Consider the following 25,152-nt stretch of genomic DNA (forward strand, 5'->3'; position numbering starts at 1 on the left):
CATCCCAAGAAAAGGTGCCAAAGGAGAAAGGCTGCCCAGAGAGGGGAAATGGGGGGAGGGGGGCAGCAAACAGGAGCGCCCCAGGAGCGACCACAGGTCCCAACACCCCGGACCTGCTCCAGGTCATGAGCCCCAAGGGACAGCTCCACGGAGTTGGCCGTTTGACACCGGGAGGCGTGGTCTCAGTGCACCTGGAGGGTCTGAAGCCCTAAGAAACAGAAGAGAGCACCCTAGAAAGGGAGTGTTACTACTGCAAAGTTAATTCACACCTTGACAAAAACAGAACATATTTTAGTGAAAACACAGTGAGATTTCATGTCACTGCATGCCCCCCAGGAGGACCCCCTCGCTGGCCTGGGATGTGAAGGGTGGATGTTAGCTGCAAAGTCAGGAGGGTGAAGCCACAAGGCAAAGCTGACCGACCGAACTCTCCGCCCAGCACAGGAGGACACTGCTTTCAGCTGCAGGGGATAAGATGCTGCTGCTGCTAAGTCGCTTCAGTCCAACTCTGTGTGACCCCACAGACGACAGCCCACCAGGCTCCCCCGTCCCTGGGATTCTCCAGGCAAGAACACTGGAGTGGGTTGCCATTTCCTTCTCCAACGCATGAAAGTGAAAAGTGAAAGAGAAGTCGCTCGGTCATGTCCGACTCTTAGTGATCCCACGGACTGCAGCCCACCAGGCTCCTCCGTCCATGGGATTTTCAAGGCAAGAGTACTGGAGTGGGGTGCCATTGCCTTCTCCGGGTGATAAGATGAGCAGAAAGCAATCCACCCGCCAGGCATCAGAGCCCAGAGCCGGGCCCGCTGCTGGCCACAGGGAGTGAGTCCGTTCTCAGATTGGTCAGGAAATCCATGCTCATGTAAAAGACCTGCAAAATGTTTTCTTCAGTCATGTACAGAATCTCCAATGGTCAGCAAATCCGTGAGGAGGTTGACTTTCTTTGGAGGACAGGTGAGAGCTCAAGGTCAGGCTCACCTGACCCCACCCCAGAGTCCCAGAGCCGCCCTGAGCTCGGTGAAGCCTCAAGGAGGGCCTGACAGCTGAAACCAGAAACACTCTGCATTCGTTAAGGTATCTAAAGAAACAGAAGCCAGCTACGATTTCAAAACAGGACAAGACACACCTCGGGGCCGAGGTCCACCTGATTTCCAACTGTGCTGACACGGCCACGGGGGTTTCCCAGGAAGGGCTCCAGGAGTGCTTCAAACACACTCAGGCCTGAGTGCTTTGATGCCACAGAATAAACAAAGCTACCCTCGTACTGACTTGCTAGGAAACCAACAGTGAATACATTCAACGTATGTCAGATTAAAGCAGACACAAAAATGGAATCCAGGAGGAAACGGAGTTCATGAAAGATGAAAACATCTTGAACAATATCACTTGATGCACGTGAAGTCCGAGAGTCAAAACAACACTTCCTGAATCACACAGCAGCTAGGTACGTTCCCTTTAAGGAGAAAGAAACCAAAACTCAGAGTTTGTTTTTAATTTTTATTTTATATTGCAGTATAGCTGATTTACAATGTTGTATCAGTCTCAGGTGTACAGCAAAGTGGTTCGGGGACCAAGCAATTGTTCAATGGTTCATTTGCTTATCCCTGAATAAAACAAACATCACCACAGGGTGAAGTCAAGCTATGAAGTAAATCTCATTTTTCAAGCATTCATCTTGAAATACATTCATCTCCAAAACGTATATAAATAAGATGGCAACGGTCAGTTCAAAAGATGAATAAAAACAGATTTTTAAAAAATACTAGGAAGCAAGAGCAAAAGTTTAATGAGGAAAAAGCATGCCTGCTTGGCAATCTGCTATGACTGAAAGAAACAACACAGCGTCGTGTGTACAGAAAGGCTGTTCACACATGGCCTTACTAGATGTGGATGATTTTTTATGAACACTAAGACTTTTCTCAAATGTTTTTGAAGCCAATGACCCTCAGGAAATTGTGGTTGTTACCTTCGAAGGTATTGCCTTCGCTGGGGCCAGTCAACAAGGTATCTTTCCTTCCTGAGACAGAGAAGTACAGAAAAGTCTTCGGTCTCTCCTGATGCAGGAAGCGCTTCCCAAGGGAAGCGTCACAGACCATGAGACTGAAGCAGCCACACTGGCAAGGCACCGACTCCTGCAGAAGAGCTGAGAGCTGGGCAGCACCAAGGTCACTGGCTCACTTGGTTAACTCAAAGCAACGGACTCCGCCTGTGATCTTGGCTTTCTCACTAGTTGGCCCAGTCGAGTACAAGCAGCCTATGACAGCCATCTCCAGAAATTTCCACAAAGGGAAAGACAGACAATGATGCATCTGCTGACTACAAATTTACTGCTTGTGACTACCTGACTACACACAGTAGACCATGACTACTCACTGACTACCTGAGAACTTAAGAGATGGCTGCTCTGAGCCACGGGGCCAGGCAGCTGAACGTGGCTGTACAAACAGGAGAAAGGAAGAACTACCATTGTTCCATGAGGAATGGAACACGTTTTCCACCAGGATAAGTGGCACGTGCACTTTCCCGGCTTTGGGCACACAACACACCAACCAGATACACCCAGTTTTATTCTTCCTGGAAGACTTCCGGGTCTTGTTCACCTCATTTAAACAGTAAGGAAAAAACCCCCAGTGAAACACTTCTAACGTCAGCCTAGCATTCACAGTGCTTTAAAAGCCAGTGACAAACACAGGTCAAATCACTCAATTTGCAACCCCAACAAGGTTCATGAGCCAAGGTCCGAATGTAAATGCCTTAAAGCCAAGGAAACAAGTCTATGAGACTTCTAAAATATACTAAAATCTGCAGCACAGAATACTGAACATTGAGTCCAAAATCTCAAGGACATGGAGAGACCCACAGTTCACGTGGGACCCTAGAAAGCATTGGACTTGCTAGAATGATCTCAATTTCCCAAGGGTCAATCAGTCCCTCCAGGGAACCAAAGGCAGAAAGTTGTGAATTCCAGGCTGGCATCTCCTCACTATACAGTCGGCCCCTTCCTGAGCTTTGCTCGTCTGCAGCCAGGCACGCTGATCCTGTGTAAGCACAAGAAAACTGGAAAGTTGTGTATCTGTCATAAACATGACCAGAGCTGTCAGGGAGTAGGGGGCCATGAGTGGTCTTTCAGACAACACACTTGTATACAGGATAACAGAGGAGCCCTTTGCTGGCTGCCAGACACAGAATCTACGAGTCTGACGTGCCAGAAGGGACAGCAGCGCTCAAGAGTGAATGCAGCACCGCCACACGGGACAGGGTGACCAAGATACCCAAAGGCCCGCTGGACTGAATTCATCTCCAACCACTTCTGAGAGACAAGATCTTCTGAAGCTTCCTAATATTTCAGTCATTTCCAACATACTTTGAGCTTGACAAAATAGGTGACTTAGCAATTTAAAGACCATGAAGAGATCCCTGAATGACATCCGAGAGAAAATACTGAAATACACAGGGTGGGTGCCAAGATCTGGAAGTAGGCAGTGTACCAACAACAGCAGCGTTCTGTCCTGGCCCGTTTCAGATTCCTGGGAATGGCGCCTCCCAAGTGGGAGGCCTTGTTCTGGACAGGACGCTTGCTGACTCACGGGGACACTGTAACCAACACCAGTTATAGAGGCTAAACCTCAGGACAGGCAAGCCGCTCGCACAGGATGCCCTGCCCCAGTTCGCAGATCACAGCGTAGAACAAACAGCGCCAGGCTCTGAAGAGGCTCCTACCGTGTGGTGGGGCTACTGCTGTGCAGGCTGCTTTCCCCAAACTTACTCTGGACCCCATGTGTTCCATAACAATCACACACAATTTTAATGAGAGGCTGATTACGACTCATTAAGAAGCTAAGCAAATCGGAGCAGAGCAACGACACAGCAAGCAGGCCCAGGGGACAACGTTAGTGCTACAGTTTTTTAATGTGCATATATTTTATTGAAGTACAGCTGATTTACAATGTTGCATTTCCGGTGTACAGCATGGTGACTCAGTTACATACATGTACACACTCTTGTCCTGTACACAATACTGGGTACGGCTCCCCGTGCTCTAACAGCACTGTAGTTCTAAAAGTAAGCTCACAGTGACACATGGCTATGAGCAGTGGATGCTAAAAGGAAGAGCTTGGACCACGTAATCCGCATCTCTGGGGACCCCAGCTCACTGCTGTGAGGGGCCTGTGCAGGGCCTTCCAGAACCATGGCGCCGTGGGCCAGGGAATGCCTGACATGCATGACGTCTCTCCATCTCTTCCATCTCGAAAGGCTTCCTTTCCACATCCAGAGGTGGTGTCCATGGCGCAGTCAGGAGGCTTGGTGGCGGGCAACGACAGGGATGCTTGGCAAGACCCACACTCCCCACCTCTGTGAACTGAGCAACGCAGGGGACAACACAACGGGGAGAGCACTCACCAACCCCCATTTCTGCTATTTGAAGATCTTAAAAAATCCACCTATCCAAATCACTAGCATTAGCAACTCTGGGAACAGTGAACAACGACCATCTGAGGGCTGGGTCGGCATTCGCAAACACGGCACGCTGCACCAAGGGCTTACTCTAATTCTGGCAGCGCAGTCCTGCCTGCTTGAACTCCAGTTACTGGAAAAGGCACTCGCTGTCAAAGAAACACCACACATGCAGCTTTAAACCAACTTTGTGATTTTTATTGATGGGCGACAACTGTATACTCCTAGCTATCACTAACTGTGTACAATTAGAGACGCGGCATCGTAGAAGAGCAGACAGCAGAATTAGACAGCAGACGGAAGGAAATACCAATCTTCGCTATTTTGCTCCTTTTTCATTATGTGTACACAGAAGCATGAATGCGTTCTGAAATCTTTTAATGGCAATAAAGTTACAATCACCCTTCTATGTGACTGGCATCGTAACTCCAGATATTTGATCTGCAATGTGTACGTAAGCAGCTTCTCATCGCACAATTATTAAAATGTATTTTTCCTGTTAGGAACCAGCAACTTTTTTTGTGTGTGTTTATCTTTTGAAGAACTATTTCTTCTCTGGTAACTGGCTCATTTTTATCCTTTATCAAAAACTAAAGGGTGAGGGGCGAAAGTGTGATGGATTAAAAAATTTATCCTTTTTAAGGAAAGATAAAATTCATTTTCACAAATTTACAAGTGTTGTTGCTGGTGCAGGACTTACTCTACTATGCAATTAGACCGGGAATCAAACGCAAGTTCCCCTTCTTACTCAGGAATCAGCATTATTTCAGAAATGTGTTTCTCATGTATTTTCTTGAATCAAGAGACAGTCTTTCACCAGATGATTTTGATTTGGAAGTCAGAAGTCAACAGAAGCTATGTTGTGCACAAAACCCAAGGCGTCTCCTTTCACTCTAGCCCATTTTTGCGACAGGGAGAAAGAGCTTCTCTCTAAAGAGCCACTAAAGAGAAGAGGGGAGGCGGTGAGTGCCGAGTCTGCGCGCGGCGCGGGCGCGGCTACAGCAGGTCCACGCGGCGGTAGTACAGGAGGTAGGCTGTGCGCTCGGCGGCGGGCCTCACCACCTGCTGCTGGCTGACCACCTTGACCGTCTGGTCGTCGATGCGCAGCCAGCCGTTGAGCCCGATCTGGAAGACGTCCGTGGTGTAGTGGCCGCCCGTGGCGCTGCTGCCGTGGTGGTAGACCACTGCAAAAGAGGGCCGGGCGCCGTGAGAGCGGCTTCACACAGCAGTGCCTACGGTACCCCCCAGTCTCACGAAACCCCACACCAAGCCAGGTGGGACAGAGAAACATGACACACACAGCGAGGCCGTCTAAACTCAAACCCTCAACAAGTTACAACACAGAGTCACACATCTATACTGTGATAACATGTTCAAACCTCCCAAACCATGAAAGGAATGCCAATTTATAATGGGGTCGTCCCATCTGTGAGCCCTGTGAAGACTTGGGCCTGGGGACGGTCCCCTGGGAAGCAGGACACACAGGAGACACGGTCTGCAGAGCCGTCAGCCCGGTGCCCTGGGGGACCGCACACTGAGACCCAAACCCCAGGCCCTGATCCAGCCAACCCCACCTCCAGACTGTTCTCAGCAGAGTGTCTGAATCCTGGACAGCGTGGAAACGTGGAAAAGCCTAACCCACTAGGAGGAATGCCAAGTACATTACAACAAGATTAATTTTTTCATAGGACAGATTAGGACTGTTTGGTGGTTTAGAAATGGGCTTATATTACGTGAAAAAACCAAGAATCTGAGATTTGCTGAGGACTGTCACCCATGACAAGGACAGCACTGCCCCAGGAGGGTTGCCTGGGCAGTTAGCTAGGCTGAGTGGGCACCTGTGGAGCCACCCGGCAGACACAGCACACTGGCCACTGCTATTTTTTTCGGAAAGGCACTGCCCACTTCCATGAAAAGGAGGGCCCAGGAATGTCCTGCCCAGCAGCAGACCCAGCCTGCGTGAAGGAAGCAGCCTCTGGTGACATTCTGAGAAGGGGACGGCAGTGCGGCCAGGGGGAGCTATGTGCTACCGTGAGTGGCATGAAGGACAGTCTCTCAGGCAGAGAGGCACAATCTGGCATGAAATTCAGCAATAAATACACCTGAATGTCAGTGCACTCTCCCCTCATAAGGAGACCCGAACCCACCCTGAGCCAGGGACCTGGGCTGGTCAGAGCTGGGCTCTGCTGGGGCTCAGAGGGCACGGGGCACTGGCCCACCAGTGACGAACGTGACTGGTCACACGAGGAGAGCAAGACTGTAGGGCCATCAGGTGGGAAACCAGCCAAGGAACCAACACCAGGAGGCGGCTTCATCCTGTCCTGCAGGCTCCCAATGGAGAGGTTGCCACACTTTACCTCTAAGGCCTACCTGACTTGGGAAAGAGTTATGGGCCTTTTTTTTTTCAGTGACCAGGTCACTGGGACTGAAAGGACCTGTGGATTTAACTGATTTGCATTTCCTTTGAGACACTTCATTCTAAATATTCAGAGGAGAAGCCTCTACCTGTATTCGGACTTCTTAAACAGTAACCCCATAGCTAACGTGGTGACGTATCATGGATACCCAGCAAGCTCACTGTCATAGAAGCAGAGCCGAGAACCAGAGATTTTCAAAAGCTTATGCACTGTACTAACTCGTTTTCTTTGTCCCACAGTCAAAACCATCTTTAAATAAGTACCTCTTTACTCACATTGTACAGAGAATTGCAACCCATCCAGTGACCTTACTTCTGAGGTCAGAAGGCTCACGATGGGGACTCAGGGGTGCAGGCAGGTGGAGTCCATGCTCTCACCATGGTCCCCTTGACCAAGAGACGCGACCTCCTAATCCTGCCTGTGACATCACCCACTCTGCAAGGACTCCAAGGGAGAGCTACAGGGGGACTTAGAGAAACATGTTCGTGCCCTGGGACCTCAGTGACAAACCTCAGAGGCCAGGCTGCACCCTGGGGGCCTCTGGTCTCACAGGCAGGCCACAGAGAGGCCAAGCGTCCAGCCCACAGCAGGCCGGGGGAAGGCAGTGCCCACCAGCTCCCAGCAGGCTGGGGCCAGGCTGTGATGAGCCACCTTGGGGAGAAGAACAAGTCAGAGGGAGCAGGACCCACTGGGAAGAAAAGGCTGACTGGGCCCAACATGTTCTCACAGGGCCCCTGAACCACCCACCGCCCACACCCACATTCCGAGCACTGGGGGCGGACCCAGGGCAAGAGTGCGAAGCTCTACTCTGCCACGAAAGGGCACGGAGCAGTGAGTGCTCCTCCACAGCTTCAGTGTGTTCTTCTACAAAATGGGGACAGCACTGCGTTCCTCTCAGGAAACTGTTAAGGACTAAATGGGGTTCTACATAAGAAGTATTTGGTGGAAAGGTCAATGAACTGGTGAGGGCCAATAAATAACAGTCATTACAAACAGGCTCACAGAAGGCAACACAAAAGGGGGGTGGGAGAGAAGCTAGAAAAGTCTAATAAAAATGGCCAAAAAAACCAACACAATTGGCCATGGGCACCCCATCCCCAGTAGGGAGGGTTCCCAGCCTGACAACCTCACTCCTCTGGCTCCAAGACAGAAACATCATGTGAAATGAGGCCGTACACTGGATTGAGCTTTAGAGCGAGCCAGGAAGACATTCTGTCAAATTGCAAACACACCAAATTTTAGGTAAAACACACATTTTCAAATGATTTACAGACTAATAAAGCCCACAGGGATACCAACAATTTTTCTCTACATTAAACGGTATTATAACAATATAAAATTGTGCCTGTGTATATGTGCCTGTGTATAAAACCTTTTAATCATCGCTTTAATAGGGAAGTATCATGTCGTACAAAGTTTACTTACCTGCAAACAGCCTATAGGTTCTGTGGCATTTAAAGTTCTTATTTTTAACCCCTGGAGAGAGCAGTTCTGAAAAACAAAATATCAACAATTTCAATCTATAAAAGGGCTGACATACCAGGGTCTCAGAAAAAGGGGGCAGATGGCGGCCTCCATTCAAGTCACCACCCTGTGGACCAGGGAGACCCGCCAGCACTCCAGCCCTTCGTCTGCAGACAACTGAGCAGAGAGGCAGTAATCACGTCACCAGAACCCACACATCAGGGGATGGGCAGTGAGCCTCAAGTTCATGCTAGAAACTCCTTACAAACAGAGATTCTAAAAAGTGGAAAAGCAAGATAAAAACAAAGCAGCCCTGGAAAGCCTAAGATGGGAAACATTATCCACGTGCGCCAGATCACAAAACTCGAACAAACAGTAAGATGATTTTCGGTTGACATTTCTTCCCCTCTCTGGTCCTCAAGCAGCCTGTGAACTGGCACTGGGAGCACACCTACAGGCAGAAGACGGCCACTCCTGAGAACAGGGCTGAGAGCAGAGCCCACTGGAGCGAGAGGGAGCATGAGGCCCGCTGCCCGCAGGTCCTGCTGCCCGGCAGGTTGCAGGGCCGGGTGGTGTGGGGAGGCAGGGGAGGAGGACGGCAGGCCCGGTCCTCCAGGAGCCCACCCTGGACTGCACCCATGTCCTCTGTCTCCAGGCACCTGGACACTCTGAGCATCACCTCTAGTTTGTTATGCTCCTGAGGGAACTGCAGTTTCACACATAACATCTCTCTTAAATTCTGAAGTTTTCTAGGGAAGTTTTCCTTCAAGCTCACTCTTAGCAGGACAATGGGGTGCTTGGACCACCAAGTGCCCAAGCTGGAGCCCCAGTGACCTGGCGGAGACCTGGGGCTGGGCCACAGCTCTGAGCAGGGCCACTGGTGCCAGAGGGCAACGTTCCCCATCCTCTAGAAAGCCCAATTAAGCAGGCTGCTCCCACAGTTACTAATATTCGGTGTAAGGAGAAGTATTTATTACCACTGATCCATAAAGTTTTTATATATTTTAGTATTTTTCTCACCTAGTAATATGTTCATATGGTTTATTCATTTTTTTACTTCGTCTTTAAAAAGCCATTTTTGTGAGAATTTTAACCTAAAACTCTATTAAGGAGTCAAGAAATGTAAAACAAAAAAAATCAGGAGCGAGCCCTTCTGAATCCTGACAGGGGATGGAAAAGCTTAAGCTTCAAGAAGCTGGCTAGTTTCCAGCATCACCAGAGCGTCGCCATTAACACTTTTGCCTTACACAGCTGTTACCTTTACTAATTTCCAAGTCCACAGGATATTCGATATTTTTGATGAGCTTCTGACAGCCACCGGTCTTCTCATAGACAAACCGTTTGAGGTGCAGCACGAGCACAGGAGGGAGCTTTTCCAGGGTCACTCTCCGACTGATCTCCACCTGAGACAGAGCACAGCAGACACGCCGTCTCACTTCGAGAGGCAGACCTGGGGCCACCGCCCACACCAGGACTCAGCGTTCCGGGGCGGCGCATCTCACACCTTCCTGAGGCACACATCTTTAGAGAATCCAGTGGGCTCTTTCTGAGCGCCACCGACCTCCTTCAGTACATGCTGACAACCCTACAGACGCAGCTCGGGGCCCTAGGCCAAGTTAAGAACTTCTGTCCTAGGGCATTAAACTGGCATAAAAATCCAAAGGCTAACTTAGTAATACCTTATATTACATACGTATTGACTCATTTTTTAGTAATTCTCAAAATACAGAGAAAGCTGAGCCCAATGTGTTTCTTGCATTAGATGCTTTAAATGACCTTAAAGCTGTTTGGTCTAACCACTGGTTTTATAACAGTTCCAGTTTTATCCATTTGAAATGCCCCTTGCTGTTGCTAAGTTGCTTCAGTCATGTCCGACTCTGTGCGACCCTATAGATGGCAGTCCACCAGGCTCCCCCATCCCTGGGATTCTCCAGGCAAGAATACTGGAGTGGGTTGCCATTTCCTTCTCCAATGCATGAAAGTGAAAAGTGAAAGTGAAGTCGCTCAGTCGTGTCCGACTCCTAGCGACCCCATGGACTGCAGCCTACCAGGCTCCTCTGTCCATGGGATTTTCCAGGCAAGAGTACTGGAGTGGGTTGCCATTGCCTTCTCCGGAAATGCCCCTTAAGCACTTTCAAAAGTCTACTGAATGCTGCTTCTTATTAAAATGGATCTTCAGAAGCAAATTTAACCTCTTTATGTACTGTTCTCTGTAATTTCAAACGTGTTGATGCTTCCTATGTTTCTATGGAGAATAGTTTCGGTAGAAATTACTTGTTCAAGTCACAATCCAAAAGACAGCAGCACAGAAAAAACACCCAGCAAACCTCCGGAGAAGTGCCCGCCTGTCTGGCTGAAGGTGTATGACGGGGGTCAGGCTTTGGGGAAGCAAGCCTAGTGGCCACCGCCCCGGCTTTTTTTGGTTTCCAGATGCCTTCTCGCCTGTCCTTCCATTCAGACAGAGATCCCAAGGGTGGAAATGGCCCTGCCATCTCTACATTCCCATGGAGCATCTAGAGTCGAGTGTCTCACACACTATACGAATGGTGAATGAATAAAAACCTGACCACAGTTCCACAGTCAGCACCAGAGACCATGATGTTTCAGCCATTTCATTCTCACACGTAGAAGCTTTCAGTGCAAAACATGTTCAACAACTGATCTGAGGAGCAGAGCTGAAACCCACTTTTCCTCATTCCAGATCCGTGCTCCCCCCATCGCCCCACGGAGAGCCCCAGGACAAATGTCCCAGACAGACAGCGATCACACCTCTTGTCTGGTTTTGGTGGTGTAACCCTGGACAGACTCTCTGGCCACCAGGCTCTCCAGCGCGTCCTGCACGGTGCGTATCTTGTCGGACTGGATGTCCAGCTGCAGGGTGAAGAACGGCTGCAGGGTGGCAGACTCTTTTGAACTCTGCTGGTAAACCACAGACCTGGGGGTGGAGAGCACAGCGCACCTAAGAGCCCGCCTTCCCGCTCCCCAAGGTTATGCAGCAGGACAGGAAAAACAAACGAGATTATGGTGCCACAAGCAAGATTTTCCAGCATCTCTGTCAGGTGACAGGAGAGGACAGAAATGCCAAAACTATGCTGAATTTTAATATAACTCTGCTCAATACCACCTCGGAAGAATTTCTAGCAACTCAATCCACCAGGTGGAAATTTGGAAGGCTTCCAAAGGCCTTCTCCACTTTATTTAATGCACCAGTTAGCAAAGGTGACGATCTTGCCACAGTCAAAACGCTGGCTCTTTTTGTATCCTCTCAAAGTCTCGCAGGCTGTTTTATTGATTGATTGATTTTTAAATTTTTATTATTTTTGGCTGTGCTGGGTCTTTGCTGCTCTGCGCGGGCTTTCTCTAGTTGTAGCAAGCAGGGGCTACTCTTCTTTGCTGAGCACGGGCTCTAGAGCGTAGGCTCAGAGGCATGGCGCTCGGGCTTAGTTGCTCTGGGACATGTGGAATCTTCCCAGATTATGGACTGAACTGGTGTCCCCTGCATTGGCAGGCGGATTCTTATCCACTGCACCAGCAGGCAAGTCCCTGCAGGCTGTTTTAGTAAGAGTGAACTCCAAGGTACACAGAATGTCTTGGGTAGCATTCGCCCCTGAAAATGACTCCACAAAGGAAGGAGAGCAAGATGTGTGTGACAGGGAGGCGGCCACAGCTCAGCCTTGCTTCCTTAGCTGGTTTTCCATTTCATTTTCCTTTGTCTAAGTTTTTTTGAGTAAAAGTGTGTGCTGGGCCCATGTCTCATCGAGCCTCAGCAAGGAGCTCAACACGGAACTCTGACTCTGCAGCACAAGTTCCCTAGTTTACACAGAAATTAAGGGGTGGACGGTGGTTAGACTTCATGAGGAACTGCTGTGAAGGGCAAGTCAGCAGCTTCCTGCCACGGTTTTCTTCTCTCTCGCTGCTTCCCCGACACACAGCACGGCAGCACCTCCAGGCCCCCGTGAGGAGGCAGCCCGGAGAGCAGCGGCTGTTCCCTTGGTCCCAAAGCGTAACAGGCCTGGACTCTATCAAGAGGGTGGGAAAGGTGGAGAAAGGTGTTGGTCTCCTTGGGAAACTGAAAAGCTCCCAGAAGGGGGTGGATTTTAGGAGAAAACCTTTCAGTTGGAGACTGACACAACAGACTCCAAAATAGGAAGGGGCCTGCAGAGTCCAGTCCACAGTGAGGGCACAGGAACCACACGTTCAAGGTCGAGAGACCAGTCCGGGAGGCCTGATCGTCAGCTGATGAGGTTCTCATCAGCCTGCTAAAAGGCACTCGACCTAAGCTGTTTTAGCAGAGGAACCGAACTTCCCCAATGCCTTGATAAGGGCATTACTTCTTGATTTAGGACAATGGAAAGCTAAGAGCCTCACTTTAAAAAAAAAAAAAAAAAAACACACACACACTCCTGAAGGCGAAGCCAGGGCCTTCAGAAGACGACTGAACTGTAATGAGGTCCCTGAGGACTCTGGAGGAGCAAGGAGATCCTTGGAGTCAGCGCAAGTTCTACTGAACTCCACATCACGTGGTACTGAACAGCTCCAACATAACTGAATAAGCAAAAACTTTCCTTCTAGGACTTCATGAATGAGCAAAGGGCAGCTGGCCTGAGGGCGCTGTGGCAAGGAGGTGCCACCCGTCTTCCTCAATGTAAAAAGCTTCTCCCTCAACTTACCAGCTCAGCTGGCTCCAGGGCCTAAAACCCCTCCAATCAGATACATGAATGTCTTAACAAAACATGTATTTCCATTAACTTGTCTTTCTCTTCCTTCCAGGCTGTGAGCAGCTAACAGAGGGAATGTCAAGTGTGTTCAGGGTTGAGGGGGCTGGGGGCCAGAAGCCACTGGCAGACCGGTGGGGTAGTGCCTTCCGCAGGAGTGCCACCATGGGTCCTGTGGGGCCAGCAAGGTGTCAGGAGGCCCAAGAACAGAGCAGGCACACAGTGCAGAGGCAAAGCATCCCGTCCAAAGTTTCTTAGGACAAATCTTACACCACCCCCTCCAGCAAAATGGCAAAACCCTAAAAAAATGCAAACGCTAAATTATTCCAGAAAAAGCATAAAACCGGGATTTCTGCAGCGGTCCAGTGGCTAAAACTCCACACTCCCAATGCGGGGAGCCTGGGTTTGGTCCTTGGTCAGGGACTAGATCCCACATGCTGCTACTAAAGATGGAAGTTCCTACATGCCACAAATAAGACCCAGCTCAGCCAAATAAATAAGTACTTTTGAAAAAGAAAAGCGTAAAACCTGATGTGTCCACCAAAAATGCCAGTGATGGGGGTCTGAACAAAGTCCGCCTGGCGAGTGACTGAGGTCTTGTTTCGGGGACCCACTTGCTCCCATTCGTCCTCACTTCCTTCTCCTGGTTCTTCCTGCTCATCTTCATTCACTGAGTGGCTTTTGGGTCCATTGGAAACAGTAAGTTCTGAAAAGCAGACCATCTGCTTAGGCTACTATACACATTTACACAAAGAACAAAAATAAAAGAAGGTTTTACATGAGCCACCTACACAGATCTGTCAACTGCAGCGTCAGAGTGAACTCAGGGTGGTACACTGGGGACAAATGCAATGGTGTGATGCCCCCGTGTGCTGCTGGTCTGGCCAGGGATGGATGACACCAGGGGACACCCGGGGCCGCACGTGGATGGGGAAGCACACTCTGCCGCGTTATCGCAGTCAGGCTCCTTCACTTGCGAGGGGACTCAGGGTACCAGGAAAGTCACCCCTACCTCAGGGGATGCGTGCTTTACCAGAAGTGAACTAAACCACCATCTGTAACTTGATTTTGAATCACTTTCAGGGGAAAAACTCCTCTGGTGGGGAATGGGGATAGACACAGATTAGTAAGGACAGTGTGGTAACCACTGCAGACTCCACCAGTCATACAGGTGATCACCAAACTATTCTTTCAGCTTTTCTCCATGTTTAACCATTTTCTCAATTACAAGTTGTAGGGGAAAAAGCAAAGGTTCTGGACAAATTCTTGAATATACAAAATACAACATTCTCAGTGGTACATAATAAGCAATGTAAAAGTAATTAGTTACCTTCCTTAACGAGCAAACAAGTGATTCTTGAAGGGTGGGTGACTGTTGTGGGGAAGGCAACTTATTATATGAAGATTATATATAGCATCTGTTTAAGAAAGATTCTTAAAAAAATGTTCTAAACACTTCTGTAGTAAACACACTGAAACCTACTATCATTATTTGGTGAGAGAAGCTTCTTTAGGTTCAGCATTTCCTCATGGAGTCCATTTAGAATGAAGCCTAAGTACTCTTCGGCATCTTCTTGTCGACCCTGAGAAGGTCAAATAGGATCATGTTAATTTTAACAGATTACTCTCCAAGGCCTGCACAGAGTATATTATCTGCATATACAAACTAGCCTTCTCCTGAATGTTCAATAAGATTTAACATAAAGAGTTTCCCCAAAACCATATGGATTTTTTCTTGACAATTAAGATGGTAAAGAAGAGGAGAGGGAGGGAGATTAAACATTTACCTCTAAGCAATAAAAAGGGTGTTTTGTCTTTTTCATTTTTGCTTTTCTGTATTTCTGAAATTTCCTAAAATAGATAGATACTACCTTCATGATAAGTTATTTTAAAAGTTTCTTTTTTATTAAAATGAAATAAAAACATGAACTCAATGTCTAGGCCACCCCACTGTACAACCCCAGGGGTCACCATGCACACTGTAACTATAAGCTGTAAAATTAACAGCCCCTGTATGTCTCCTTCCATTTTTGACAATGGGCAACCAAGGTAGAAAAGATGTTATATGTGAAAAACTACTCATTTAAAGACTCAGCTGCCTGTTTCACACATCAGTATATCAGTGGTAGATGAATCACACAAGACCGTCATACAGAGACATGAGATGAGGTATCATCTCACATGGTTTCATCTGATTATGTTATTTATCATGATCGCTTCACACTTCACTCTTTGGAGCATAACCATGTGCGTGTTTCAGGGATCTGCAAGCTCTTCTGCTTGTGGTCTCTGAGCAGATCTGCTTACTCTCATGTAACTGGAGCTGTGGACGGGGGCTTCTGGTGTGTGTCTGTGGGAAACGGCAGAGGCTGGCACAGCCCAAGACACAGAGAAGAGCTAACAGTGCTGGGAAAGGGCTGCTCGCTGGGCTGGGCCTCAGCTGGCATCTGGGAACTTGGGTTTCAGGAGGGCTCCCACCATTCCAGGAACTAGGAAGGGAACGTGCCCAAATCGTGCACAGCGTGGTTTCTCCTGAGTGCTGGCTTTCCTTCTGGGAGCCTGGAATTTCGGTCTGTGCAAGGCAGCCAGTGCCTATGTGACTGGCCCCTAACACAATCCCTGAACACTGAGACTCCAAGGGGCGTCCAGGGCGGACCACACCCCACACGCTGTCCCAGTGTGGCGTGGGAGGACCTGAGTGAGGACTGTGTGGCTACACCCGAACGGGAATCTCAGGAGTTCCTGCAGACACTGCCTGAGTCCTCAGGCTCTGCTGAACCCACTGAAGGACCAGCTCCAGAGTCCTGTGAGATCTTCCAGCTAAGCACCAACCCTGAGGTTGGGGTCTCACAGGGACCCCAACAAGCCAACAGTGATGTAACAGCCACAGGATGGCAGCGCTGCTCAGCGACGGGAAGCCCCCGGCTTTACCTCTGCCCCCCTGGCATCCTATGGCTTTTAAAGCATCTGGACACGCATCTACCTCAGAGCTTGTCTTGCCTGTTTTCTTAAATTATCGATCTAACTCCCTTACCGGAGGATGAGCTCCTTGAGAGCAGAGGGCACACTGACTCCATGTGTACATTTCCAACACAGAAACATCCCTAAATTCCGAACTTAACATTCAAGGCTCCACTGAGAGCACAGAAGAACCCCTGGTAGTATCCTGCTGGACTGCCCGGAGTATCTACTCTTGTTACAAACCACAGGGTTTCAAACAATATTATTTCACTCAGTCTTAACAGAATTTCCTGCACTGTTTCGTAAAGCATTTCCCTGACCATCATTTCATTGCTCATCTTGACTTATCACAAACTCTATCAGGGAGGAAAGAAATGCTCCAGTTCACTGTGCTATGGGTGCTCCGATTTCCTTTTAAGGCCACATGTCAGGGCCCTGGACAAGACCTCCAGGGCCTTGAGCCCCATGCCTTCAGCAGTACAGTGTATGATTAAAATTGTAGGTTGTCAGAAAGTCACAGGCCCAGGAACTGCTGCAGCAGGAGCATGAGGAAGATGGCAGCCCTCCCAAATGCTGGCGTGGCTCAGGGCCCCCGGCCCCGCAGCAGCACGGCAGTCCCTCAGAGGGCAAGGAGCTGGCTCGGCTGCCAGGCTCCACCACTTCCTAGCTGGGACCCTGGACAGTGACTTCACTTTCCTCAAATGTAACAAGCAAACAATTATCACACTACCTACCTTCACAAGGGGAAGTAAGTTAATCTACGGAACGAACACACAGCAGTAGTGGTCACAGTAAACGATACACGAGTTGTCTGACCCCCATGACTGTCATTCCATATTCTAACCCATCCTAGCAACTGCCTCCAGAGCAAGCCCAGATCCACGGAACCCCGCTTCATCACACACTTGAAAGCAGAGGGCAAGCAGCGAACACACAACTGGTGTGGCACGAGCGTCACGCCCGCTATGGAACGTCAGTTCCCACCTTCTCAGACAGGCTCGACTTGATCACTGTCAGGAGTCTATAAATATACGTGGGTTCAAAGGCAGCTCCGGGGCGGATATCCCTCACGATTTTATCCCCAAGAGCTGCAACAGAAACAGGACACAGATTTTCACAACCCAACAAAGTCTTGAAATGACAAAAAGCATGATCACCAAAATTCCCCCCACTGCCACCCAAACTTAAGAAGAGCTTAGGTGTACCAACCTGTGTGTAAAAAGACATTGTTTTCCCAGCAAGACTGAATTTCTCAGTCTCAGTCATCTGACTTCATAGTTCCCCATAGGTAATGGTATAAGAAGCCCTTGTTTCCACTCACCTTGTCTGGGTTTTGGAGGTACTGGCATATTAGTAAACTCATTCATTAGCCGAACACTAAACATGGGGGAGAAAATGTTTAGTACACTTTTTTTCAACATCAACATCAATGTCATAATTTATATTGTGTAAATAACGACAGTTTAGATATATAAAGCAAAAATAGAAGACATGAATGAATTTAGTCAGCACGTTTTTCAAAAAAGACATACTATCACTAAAGAGACCTGATGGCTAAGTAGAGTATTAGCTTGTATGAAGATAGCAAACTTTAGTTAACCAATGCTACAAAGGCTAGTGAGTTCTTAAATCTTTTTTAAGTGATACAAATTACTAAACATTAAAATTTATTCAACTGACACTAAAGAACACAGATAAAACAATGCTACAGTTGCATTTCTGGTTAACTTCCATACAAAATCATGAACAGTAAATTAAGAAAAAAAAAAAAAAAGAACAGGATTGGTTTATAGGAAATCCAAAACTTTGCTATCTGAATCTAATTCTTAGAGTGGGGAGCCCACTCCTTGACCCGCTCTCAGCGGCTTACTTACAAGCTGTCTATCATGGGTGTGGACGTACAAGGCCTTTGCACTTTCGAATACAGAGGAATGAGCTTCATCAGGTGATACATCGGCGGGCAAGCCACCAAGGCTTGCAGTGTCTACACAACAGCAGTGAGGAAGCGTAAAGGAAACTAAATTGATGCTCCAGAGTGTGGAAAGAGCATATACAACTAAATAAGCCAAGAACACTGAACAACTGAAATATGTAAACACAAAAGGAACCAAACCAAATAATCCCCGAGATAACTGCCTTGTGATATCCAAGGAATTTATAAACAAGATCTTAACCTAGATTAAGTCAATTAGCACATTTCCAGTTTAAGTGGTCACTCTACCCTACTATTCAGGAACACCCCCCCCTTTTTTTTTTCAGGACCATTTTAGAGAACTAAACTTGCTTGATTTTGACAGTCATCATCTTTTTTGGGGGGGCGGGGGTGGGGGCGGTCAGAAATAACCCAGTTAATAAGCAATAAGGAACCAAAGTTTTGGATTCAAAACATGGGGTGGACGCCCCACAGAAGCTGAACTAAGTCAAACGTGCCCTGGGAAGAGGATGCTGCAGAGACCAGCCTTGGGGACAGCATCTGAGGAGGATACAGCATTGATGTAGCACCAGTTTCCTTTGTTGATCAGCCCGCGGGGTTGCAATGACACCGGTTTGTGAATCAGGGTGACATTCTCCAGTAACTCTGAAAGATGGGAGCACAGTCAAGTGTTAACAGCGTCTCAGGAGCAATTCACCTGCTCTGCTCTGGGAGCTGACTGCCTACTCCAGAGCACAGTCACACCCACAGGGAAGGCAGGCTCCATCAAAGCTTGGTTCAGCTCTTCATCATGTAATTATTGAATGCTTAGAATTTTCAAAGGTATTTGGCCCCCCCTCCCTGAACACCGACATTTATCAACTAGGAAGCACAAGAACTGTTTTAATGAGAAACAGAAAAGGCTTAAAAAACAGTATTAACAGTATTAGGGAAGAGACTTGGAGCAAGCTTTGTTATCCTCAGACTCATCTTTGACATCACTTTTCCCCAGTCTTAAAATAGCAATAAAAGAATGTTTTATGCTTTTAATAGAGATGCTTTATAACAAGGTCCCCCATGTCCCATTACAAATCCTTTAACAGTGACAGCCACAGTTATTCTCGGGAAGTGCGTTCCAGCTCACAGTGTTAACTCACTGCGCTTAATCCTCAGAGATCCCAGGGTAGCACTACCATCCCCTTTCAACAAAAGGAAACCGAGGCTCCAGATTAACCCGCCTGGCTGTGACCTCACAGGAGCCAGGAGGTGCAGTCAGTACCCAAAATTCATAACCTGCAGCCACACTGCCTCCAGTGACTTGTAACAGTAACAAGGGAGCACGAATTTGATATCAGCACCCACCCCAAGGCAACACTCAAAACAAAAGAAGCCTTTCTTTTCTAAACACACAGCTGTACTGGCAGGTCCCAGACTTAAGCATTAAAAGAAGAAATTAATTCGCAAGGTTCTAATGTCAAACACACCCACTTCCTCCCTCTCTCCTGTGAGGATAAAATGCCCTCTGTCCTCTAATTGAGGAAGCATAGAGAATAATTTTCCCATTTATTAAAAAGTGAAACATGACCAACTCAGAAGAGAGGCCATGGAATCTGTTCAGTTAAGACTAAGTTTGCCAAGGTCCTCTCCCCTCACCCCTGCTCTCCATATGGGGCACAGTCATAAAACTCAAAACCAACTTCTGAACACAAGGACCTCTGATAAATGCCATGCTGCTGCTGGTTAAGCCTTGCCTGGGCACCAGGACCTGCAGGCCCAGAGACAACCGAGGGGTGGCCCTGCCATGTCAGAGCCTGCAGACCAGGCGGGGAGGGACGACACAGTACGGGCTCTGCGGGGGGGTGAGGGTGGGCAGGGGAGGGGACGTGCCACCCGATCCACAGACTGGAGAAACCAGGGGTGGCCGGGGCGTGCGACAGCAAACAGCACCAGAAATTTGAAAATGTCTCTAGTTAAGCGGGCTGCCTTGCACCCAGAGATGTGCGCGGAGACAAGCAGGTTCTTTGCTGGCTCTGGGGGACCATGACGAGATGAGGGGCTCAGTTTGAGAGTTTCAGAGGCTCGAATAAGGGTGCCCGGACGACACCACTGAACAGTACACTGACCCTCACAGACCAGCCAGTGACACATCTCCACTCACTCACACACGGGACCCTGCAGCTCAGGGCTGTACATCCTGAGAGCAATGGGTGGGGAATGGAGCCCCTGGACCACCCCCGTCCCAAGTGACAGGCTGAGGAGAAACCGTCACGGTGATCGAGGAAGACAGGGCAGCTGGACTCAGCAGTGGAGGCAGACGGAAGTTGGAGGGCCTCAGGAGGGGATAGCGAGAGTGGAGGGCACTGGGGGCAGGAAGCCTGGCTGAGGAGAGAGACAAGAGGCGTGTGACAGCAATTGGCACCAGAAGAAATCCCTCCAGCGGAGTGTGGTGCCCTCCACCGAGAGGAAACACACACAGGGACAGCAGGGGCTCAGGAGATCCCGGGATGGCAGGAGGGAGGGGAAGGGCAGACTTTTACGGGAGTGGTGGGGAGGGGACATGAAAGAGCAGTATCAACTTCCCTGATGATGCTGGAAGCAAAGTGTCCCAAGGTGGGGGTGGGCTATGAGGGGGACAGGCCTGACAGCATCAGTTCCCATTCCATACAGACACTGAAGGAAACAGAAAGCAAATGACTGGGGACATAAATGCAAGACCTTATCTGAAACTTCTCTTCCACACAACTGTTTTACAGGCCTCAAAAATACATTTACAGATGGTCAAAAGTGCTTTGGATGTGTATTTTGTCAGGTTAAAAAATAATCATTTATGACAAGGCCAAGTCCACTCTCAAAGGGGAAGCAGGTGCAAAAAGTGTCAGGAACTAACTGCTCTAGGCTGGAAAACGCCTCTCCTCTCATGTTTCTCACTGAGCTACATGCCCAGAATAATCTGAACACCTGCAGGTGGAAACATCCCAGCCCTATGGAATCTGTGAACACAGCCAATTTAAAATTGACTACTAGCTGATTCCTTTCCAACATTTGTCTGGACAATGGCATGTGCTGATTGGACAGAACCTTTAGTTCTACATCAACCCTTCCCCTGAACCAATCCCAGGGTTGCTTACTTTAAGGAGCAGGCAGGTTAAAAAAAAGAAAAGAAAAAAAAAAAGGTTCACTCTTTCTTCCCCAATGCTAAGTCTCTTAGCACCACCTAGTGGTTTGTTCAGTAACTGCAGGTTAATAGAACTAAGGGGTCGCAGGCAGACGCAACTACTTGACTAACAGAACTTCCAAGCAGACACATATTGGCTCCATCAGGTCTCCTCGCCTCCTTCCCCCTGCTGCTCTCTCTGCTAAGAGCCTCCAGCTGTTCCTCTCCTATCCTGTTCCTTGGCGAGTCCTCAAGGCAAGGCCGATCGTGACTCGCTGACCTGGACCATGGATAGCACACAGTGTTCACCAGCCACATGGGATGAAGTAAGCTGGAGACTAATAGCTATGGATTATGGCAAATGACTCCACACAAGTTTGTGTGGAACGACCTGTGGAGTTGAAGTGAAAAGTGTTAGTCACTCAGTCACGCCTGACTCTTTGTGACCCCCTGGACTGTAGCCCACCAGACTCTTCTGACCGTTTTCCAGGTAAAAATGGTGGAGTGGGTTGCCGTTTCCTCCTCCAGGGAATCTTCCCAATCCAGGGATCAAACCCATGTCTCCTGTGGCTCCTGCAACTGCAGGTAGATTCTTTACCATTGAGCTACCTGGGAAGCCTTGAAACTCTGCAGGAGTGGGAATTCCAACAGAGAAGTGGACTAAGGGCAAGAATCCAGGAAGACAAGCAGAAACAAGGGTCTGCCCCCCGATTCCACCACTTCATTTACCCTGTAACCTGGGGCAGACAGCACGGCCCCTGCAGGGAAATGGGGAGGGTCTGGATGATGTCTCACTCGGTCAGCTCCTCATAGAGGGTCCTAATCCTGCTCAGAAAATAAAGAGCTCAAACAAGTGAGAGAGAAGGAAGGGGACTAAAGGATGAAGTCTGGGAGGACCAACACTTTTCAGTTCTTCAAATGGAAATGTTTACTTCGATTCCTTAAAGTTAAGTTTTGACTATTTTGTGAGTGTGTGCATTAACAAAGTCACATTTTGAAAGGAAAGAAAGGTTGTAGAAAAAATTAAGATTAAATATCTTACTGTCTAAGATTTTCCTCTTAATGTTCAGTTTTATAACACACTGTGCATTGAGCGTTTCTCCCCCGGAACAACTTCAATGGCCACACACTGATCCAGAGGCTAACACCCGACAAAGCCCGCCGCGTGCTGCTCCTCTCCTCGGCCCAAACAGCACAGGCGCAAAGACAAGGCTAATCCTAACAGTCCCGGTCCTGTTTAGTGAATCCTCCTAAAATGAATGAACGTTACTGCTCTAATCCAGAAGTCAATATTCACGATTTACAGACAAGCCAGTATGAATATCGCTTTCAATTTTTTGGTATAACCACTATTTAATTAAGTTCCTTTTATAAGAACATCACTGTTTCCGTTTACTATTTTGCTAAAGTCCAATAAGCACTGTAATTATGGAGGTCAAAAAAATCAAAACAAGGAAGGGCAGCCAGAGAGAGAGAGCAGGGTATTTCCTGGGGTTGAAACTTTAAATCTGACTTATGGTCCCAAGTCATCACCGTTGGTGATCTATTTTACCTTCTTTCAGGGCAAATTATCAGAAGTTGACTATAGTAACAAGTTTCCCCCTGAAAAGCCTTCTCTTCAATCCATTGTTGTTGGTATAATTTACTACTTGGATCTGTTTAGACAGTAACTTTAGGAGGGTGCTCTCTTCAAGCCATCTTTTCCACAGGAGTTGGCAGGTCTGCGGAGGAATGGTGTTACAGGAATGGCATAAAATGCCAGCACTGACTCCATACCACACAGAAGATACAAAACTGAAACCGTTATTTCCACCTCTGTAACAGCTCAAACATTAAATGCCTGAATTAAAGTTCAACTTTATGAAATCTGCTGACAGGCAAAAACACTGAATGGTTAAGAGCCTTTCTTACAATTCAAGACATATATAGTAAACAACATACCTTACCACAAATCACTCAAGTGAAATGATTTATAAACTCAAATGGTAATACTAACACTGTCAAATGTATAAGTTCACAAGCCATGAGTATTCTTACATATTTTATGCATCAAATTTTGTTTTCCTAAAGTCAGCACCTAAAGGTCATATTACCATTTAAAATCCATGAAAATGCAAGGCACAGAACTTTCACTGATTCTGAAGGCTCAACAGTTGGCTTGTCGTTGACATTCTGCTGCTGTTGACCTGCCTTTCTGTCATCTTCCTAACTGTTTAAAACATTCTCCAAGTGTTTTCTTCCTCATTACATCACTGTGGAAGAACACACACTATCCTGGTTATCTAATTAGGTGGAGGACAGTGAAGTGATCAGAATGTGCCACTACCCACTGGCGACAAATCAACTTACATTTTCTCATGGTGGGAAAGGGAGTCCCATTTAGGGAGGTCTATAAAGGATACAGAACAGAAATACCTGCAAGGACATACACCTGTCAAGTCAGACGTGAACTGAACTCTCAACCCACGTGAGTCTGCACACAGGTGGTGGACCTCCTCCACTCAGGGCCTGCTGCATGGTCACTGCCTGGACTACTTGGGAGAATGTGAAGAGAATGAAAAACATGGGAGAAAGTATTTCCCAAGGACAGGAGAAATATAGATATGATTTATAAACCACCAAAGCAAAGCTCAATTGGGGTATATTGCTTAAAATAAATACAGATCCAGGAATTCATTTTTCTGACCAGATCCAATTTGTAGTGATTTTATTGCTCTCTCCAGCGACAGTTTTTTAGGTCCAAAACAGTGTAAAATCATCTATTAAGTGTGTTTTACCAAAATTCATAATAAATGGCATGACTAGAGCCTCAATACCCCGCAGAACAGAATGTTTTTCAGCGGTCTAAGACCTCACTTTACATAGTTCTCTGAGACTAGAATTCTTGCTCCTATTTGGGCATTTGGCCTGGTCTCGCTCCTTGCCACCATTATTTACACACCTTTAAAACAGAATACACTGGTGCATAGTTTTGAAAGCAAAACATAAAGAACAAAATAACTCTGTGTGTGACCTGAAAGCATTTGATATAATTCAGGTTTGGGAGAGTACAAGTGACCCCCAGTAAAAGCCCAGGAAGATTTTAACATTCATCACTCAGCAGGGTATGCTCCATTCCAGGCTCTGGAGGGAGCACCAGCTGAGGCTGTCCCCTCTGCTTTTTTCTGTCACACTTACTCTCAACATGGGTGTGTGCCTCAGGTTTTGCACTTAGTTTCAATACAAGCTATAAGAATTAAGATTTTCAGGTTCCTTTTGCTCATCTCCTGACTCAGTTATTCCTACTGAAAAATGGCATATACTCCCTATCAGACTGACATAAACCACTTCCTGAAACACGGAAGCCTCTCCAAGCCTCTACAGGCCTCCTGTGCAGGTCCATGCTTCCCACCAGGTTGGGGAAGTGCTTTTCCCTTCCGTTTCCTGCTTAAATCAGAGTTTACACTTAAGAAAAACGGCGAAAGGAACAAAATGTTGACAAATGACACCATGAAGATGGCCTTGCCACCAAAGAATGTAAAAGCAGAATGCAATGCAGTAATGGATAAACAGACTGTGAGTAACTGAAATCTGACTATATTTCACTCCAAAATGCTGTGTATGACTATTATTTTCTGTTTACAGTTGATCTGAGTTCCATTTCATTTGTGGTTATACAAAACTACCTGGCACTCATTAAGCACAGACATAATGACAGGGCAGACAGATGATCCAGAAATGCGGACACCCAAAATAAATGACCCTGGGGTCAAAAATTGGCCTGTGGATACTGATATCCTTCTAAGAACTCAAAAGAGAATAAACTTATTCAAACTGCCGTTCCCTCCTGTTTCTTTCCCAAATTTAATAAATAAAATGATACACATAAAAATTACTCTCTCAGCAGAACCACTGAGACGTTAATGCAAGTCAAATTCTATGACAGCCAACATCAACAGATCTTTTAATGGAGCTAGAATTTCACACAGTTAAATGCTGCTTAAAGGAAAAAAAAAAAGAAAATAAAATAAGCGGGCCTACCATTAAAGCTACGTCTGTGGCAGTGATCTGACCTACAACCACTTCAATATACCT

The 25,152-nt window shown here is 47.6% G+C and overlaps 1 protein-coding gene across 1 annotated transcript in view; it reads right to left on the reverse strand.

Annotated features, from left to right (window-relative positions):
- Nucleotides 1-4,627: 4,627 nt before the first annotated feature.
- USP10 (ubiquitin specific peptidase 10) overlaps nt 4,628-25,152 on the reverse strand; it is a 63,237-nt gene continuing 42,712 nt past the window's right edge. Inside the window, exons 5-14 of the mRNA XM_027513893.1 lie at nt 18,499-18,590; nt 17,887-17,996; nt 17,334-17,389; nt 16,997-17,100; nt 14,535-14,634; nt 13,580-13,757; nt 11,106-11,271; nt 9,595-9,739; nt 8,298-8,363; nt 4,628-5,639 (exon numbers count right to left, since the gene is read on the reverse strand). Coding sequence (XP_027369694.1) covers nt 5,452-5,639; nt 8,298-8,363; nt 9,595-9,739; nt 11,106-11,271; nt 13,580-13,757; nt 14,535-14,634; nt 16,997-17,100; nt 17,334-17,389; nt 17,887-17,996; nt 18,499-18,590 — 1,205 coding nt within the window. The 3' untranslated portion in view covers nt 4,628-5,451. The remainder of the gene's footprint in view (nt 5,640-8,297; nt 8,364-9,594; nt 9,740-11,105; nt 11,272-13,579; nt 13,758-14,534; nt 14,635-16,996; nt 17,101-17,333; nt 17,390-17,886; nt 17,997-18,498; nt 18,591-25,152) is intronic.

Source organism: Bos indicus x Bos taurus, chromosome 18 (genome assembly GCF_003369695.1).
Source record: "Bos indicus x Bos taurus breed Angus x Brahman F1 hybrid chromosome 18, Bos_hybrid_MaternalHap_v2.0, whole genome shotgun sequence".
Classification (NCBI taxonomy): domain Eukaryota; kingdom Metazoa; phylum Chordata; class Mammalia; order Artiodactyla; family Bovidae; genus Bos; species Bos indicus x Bos taurus.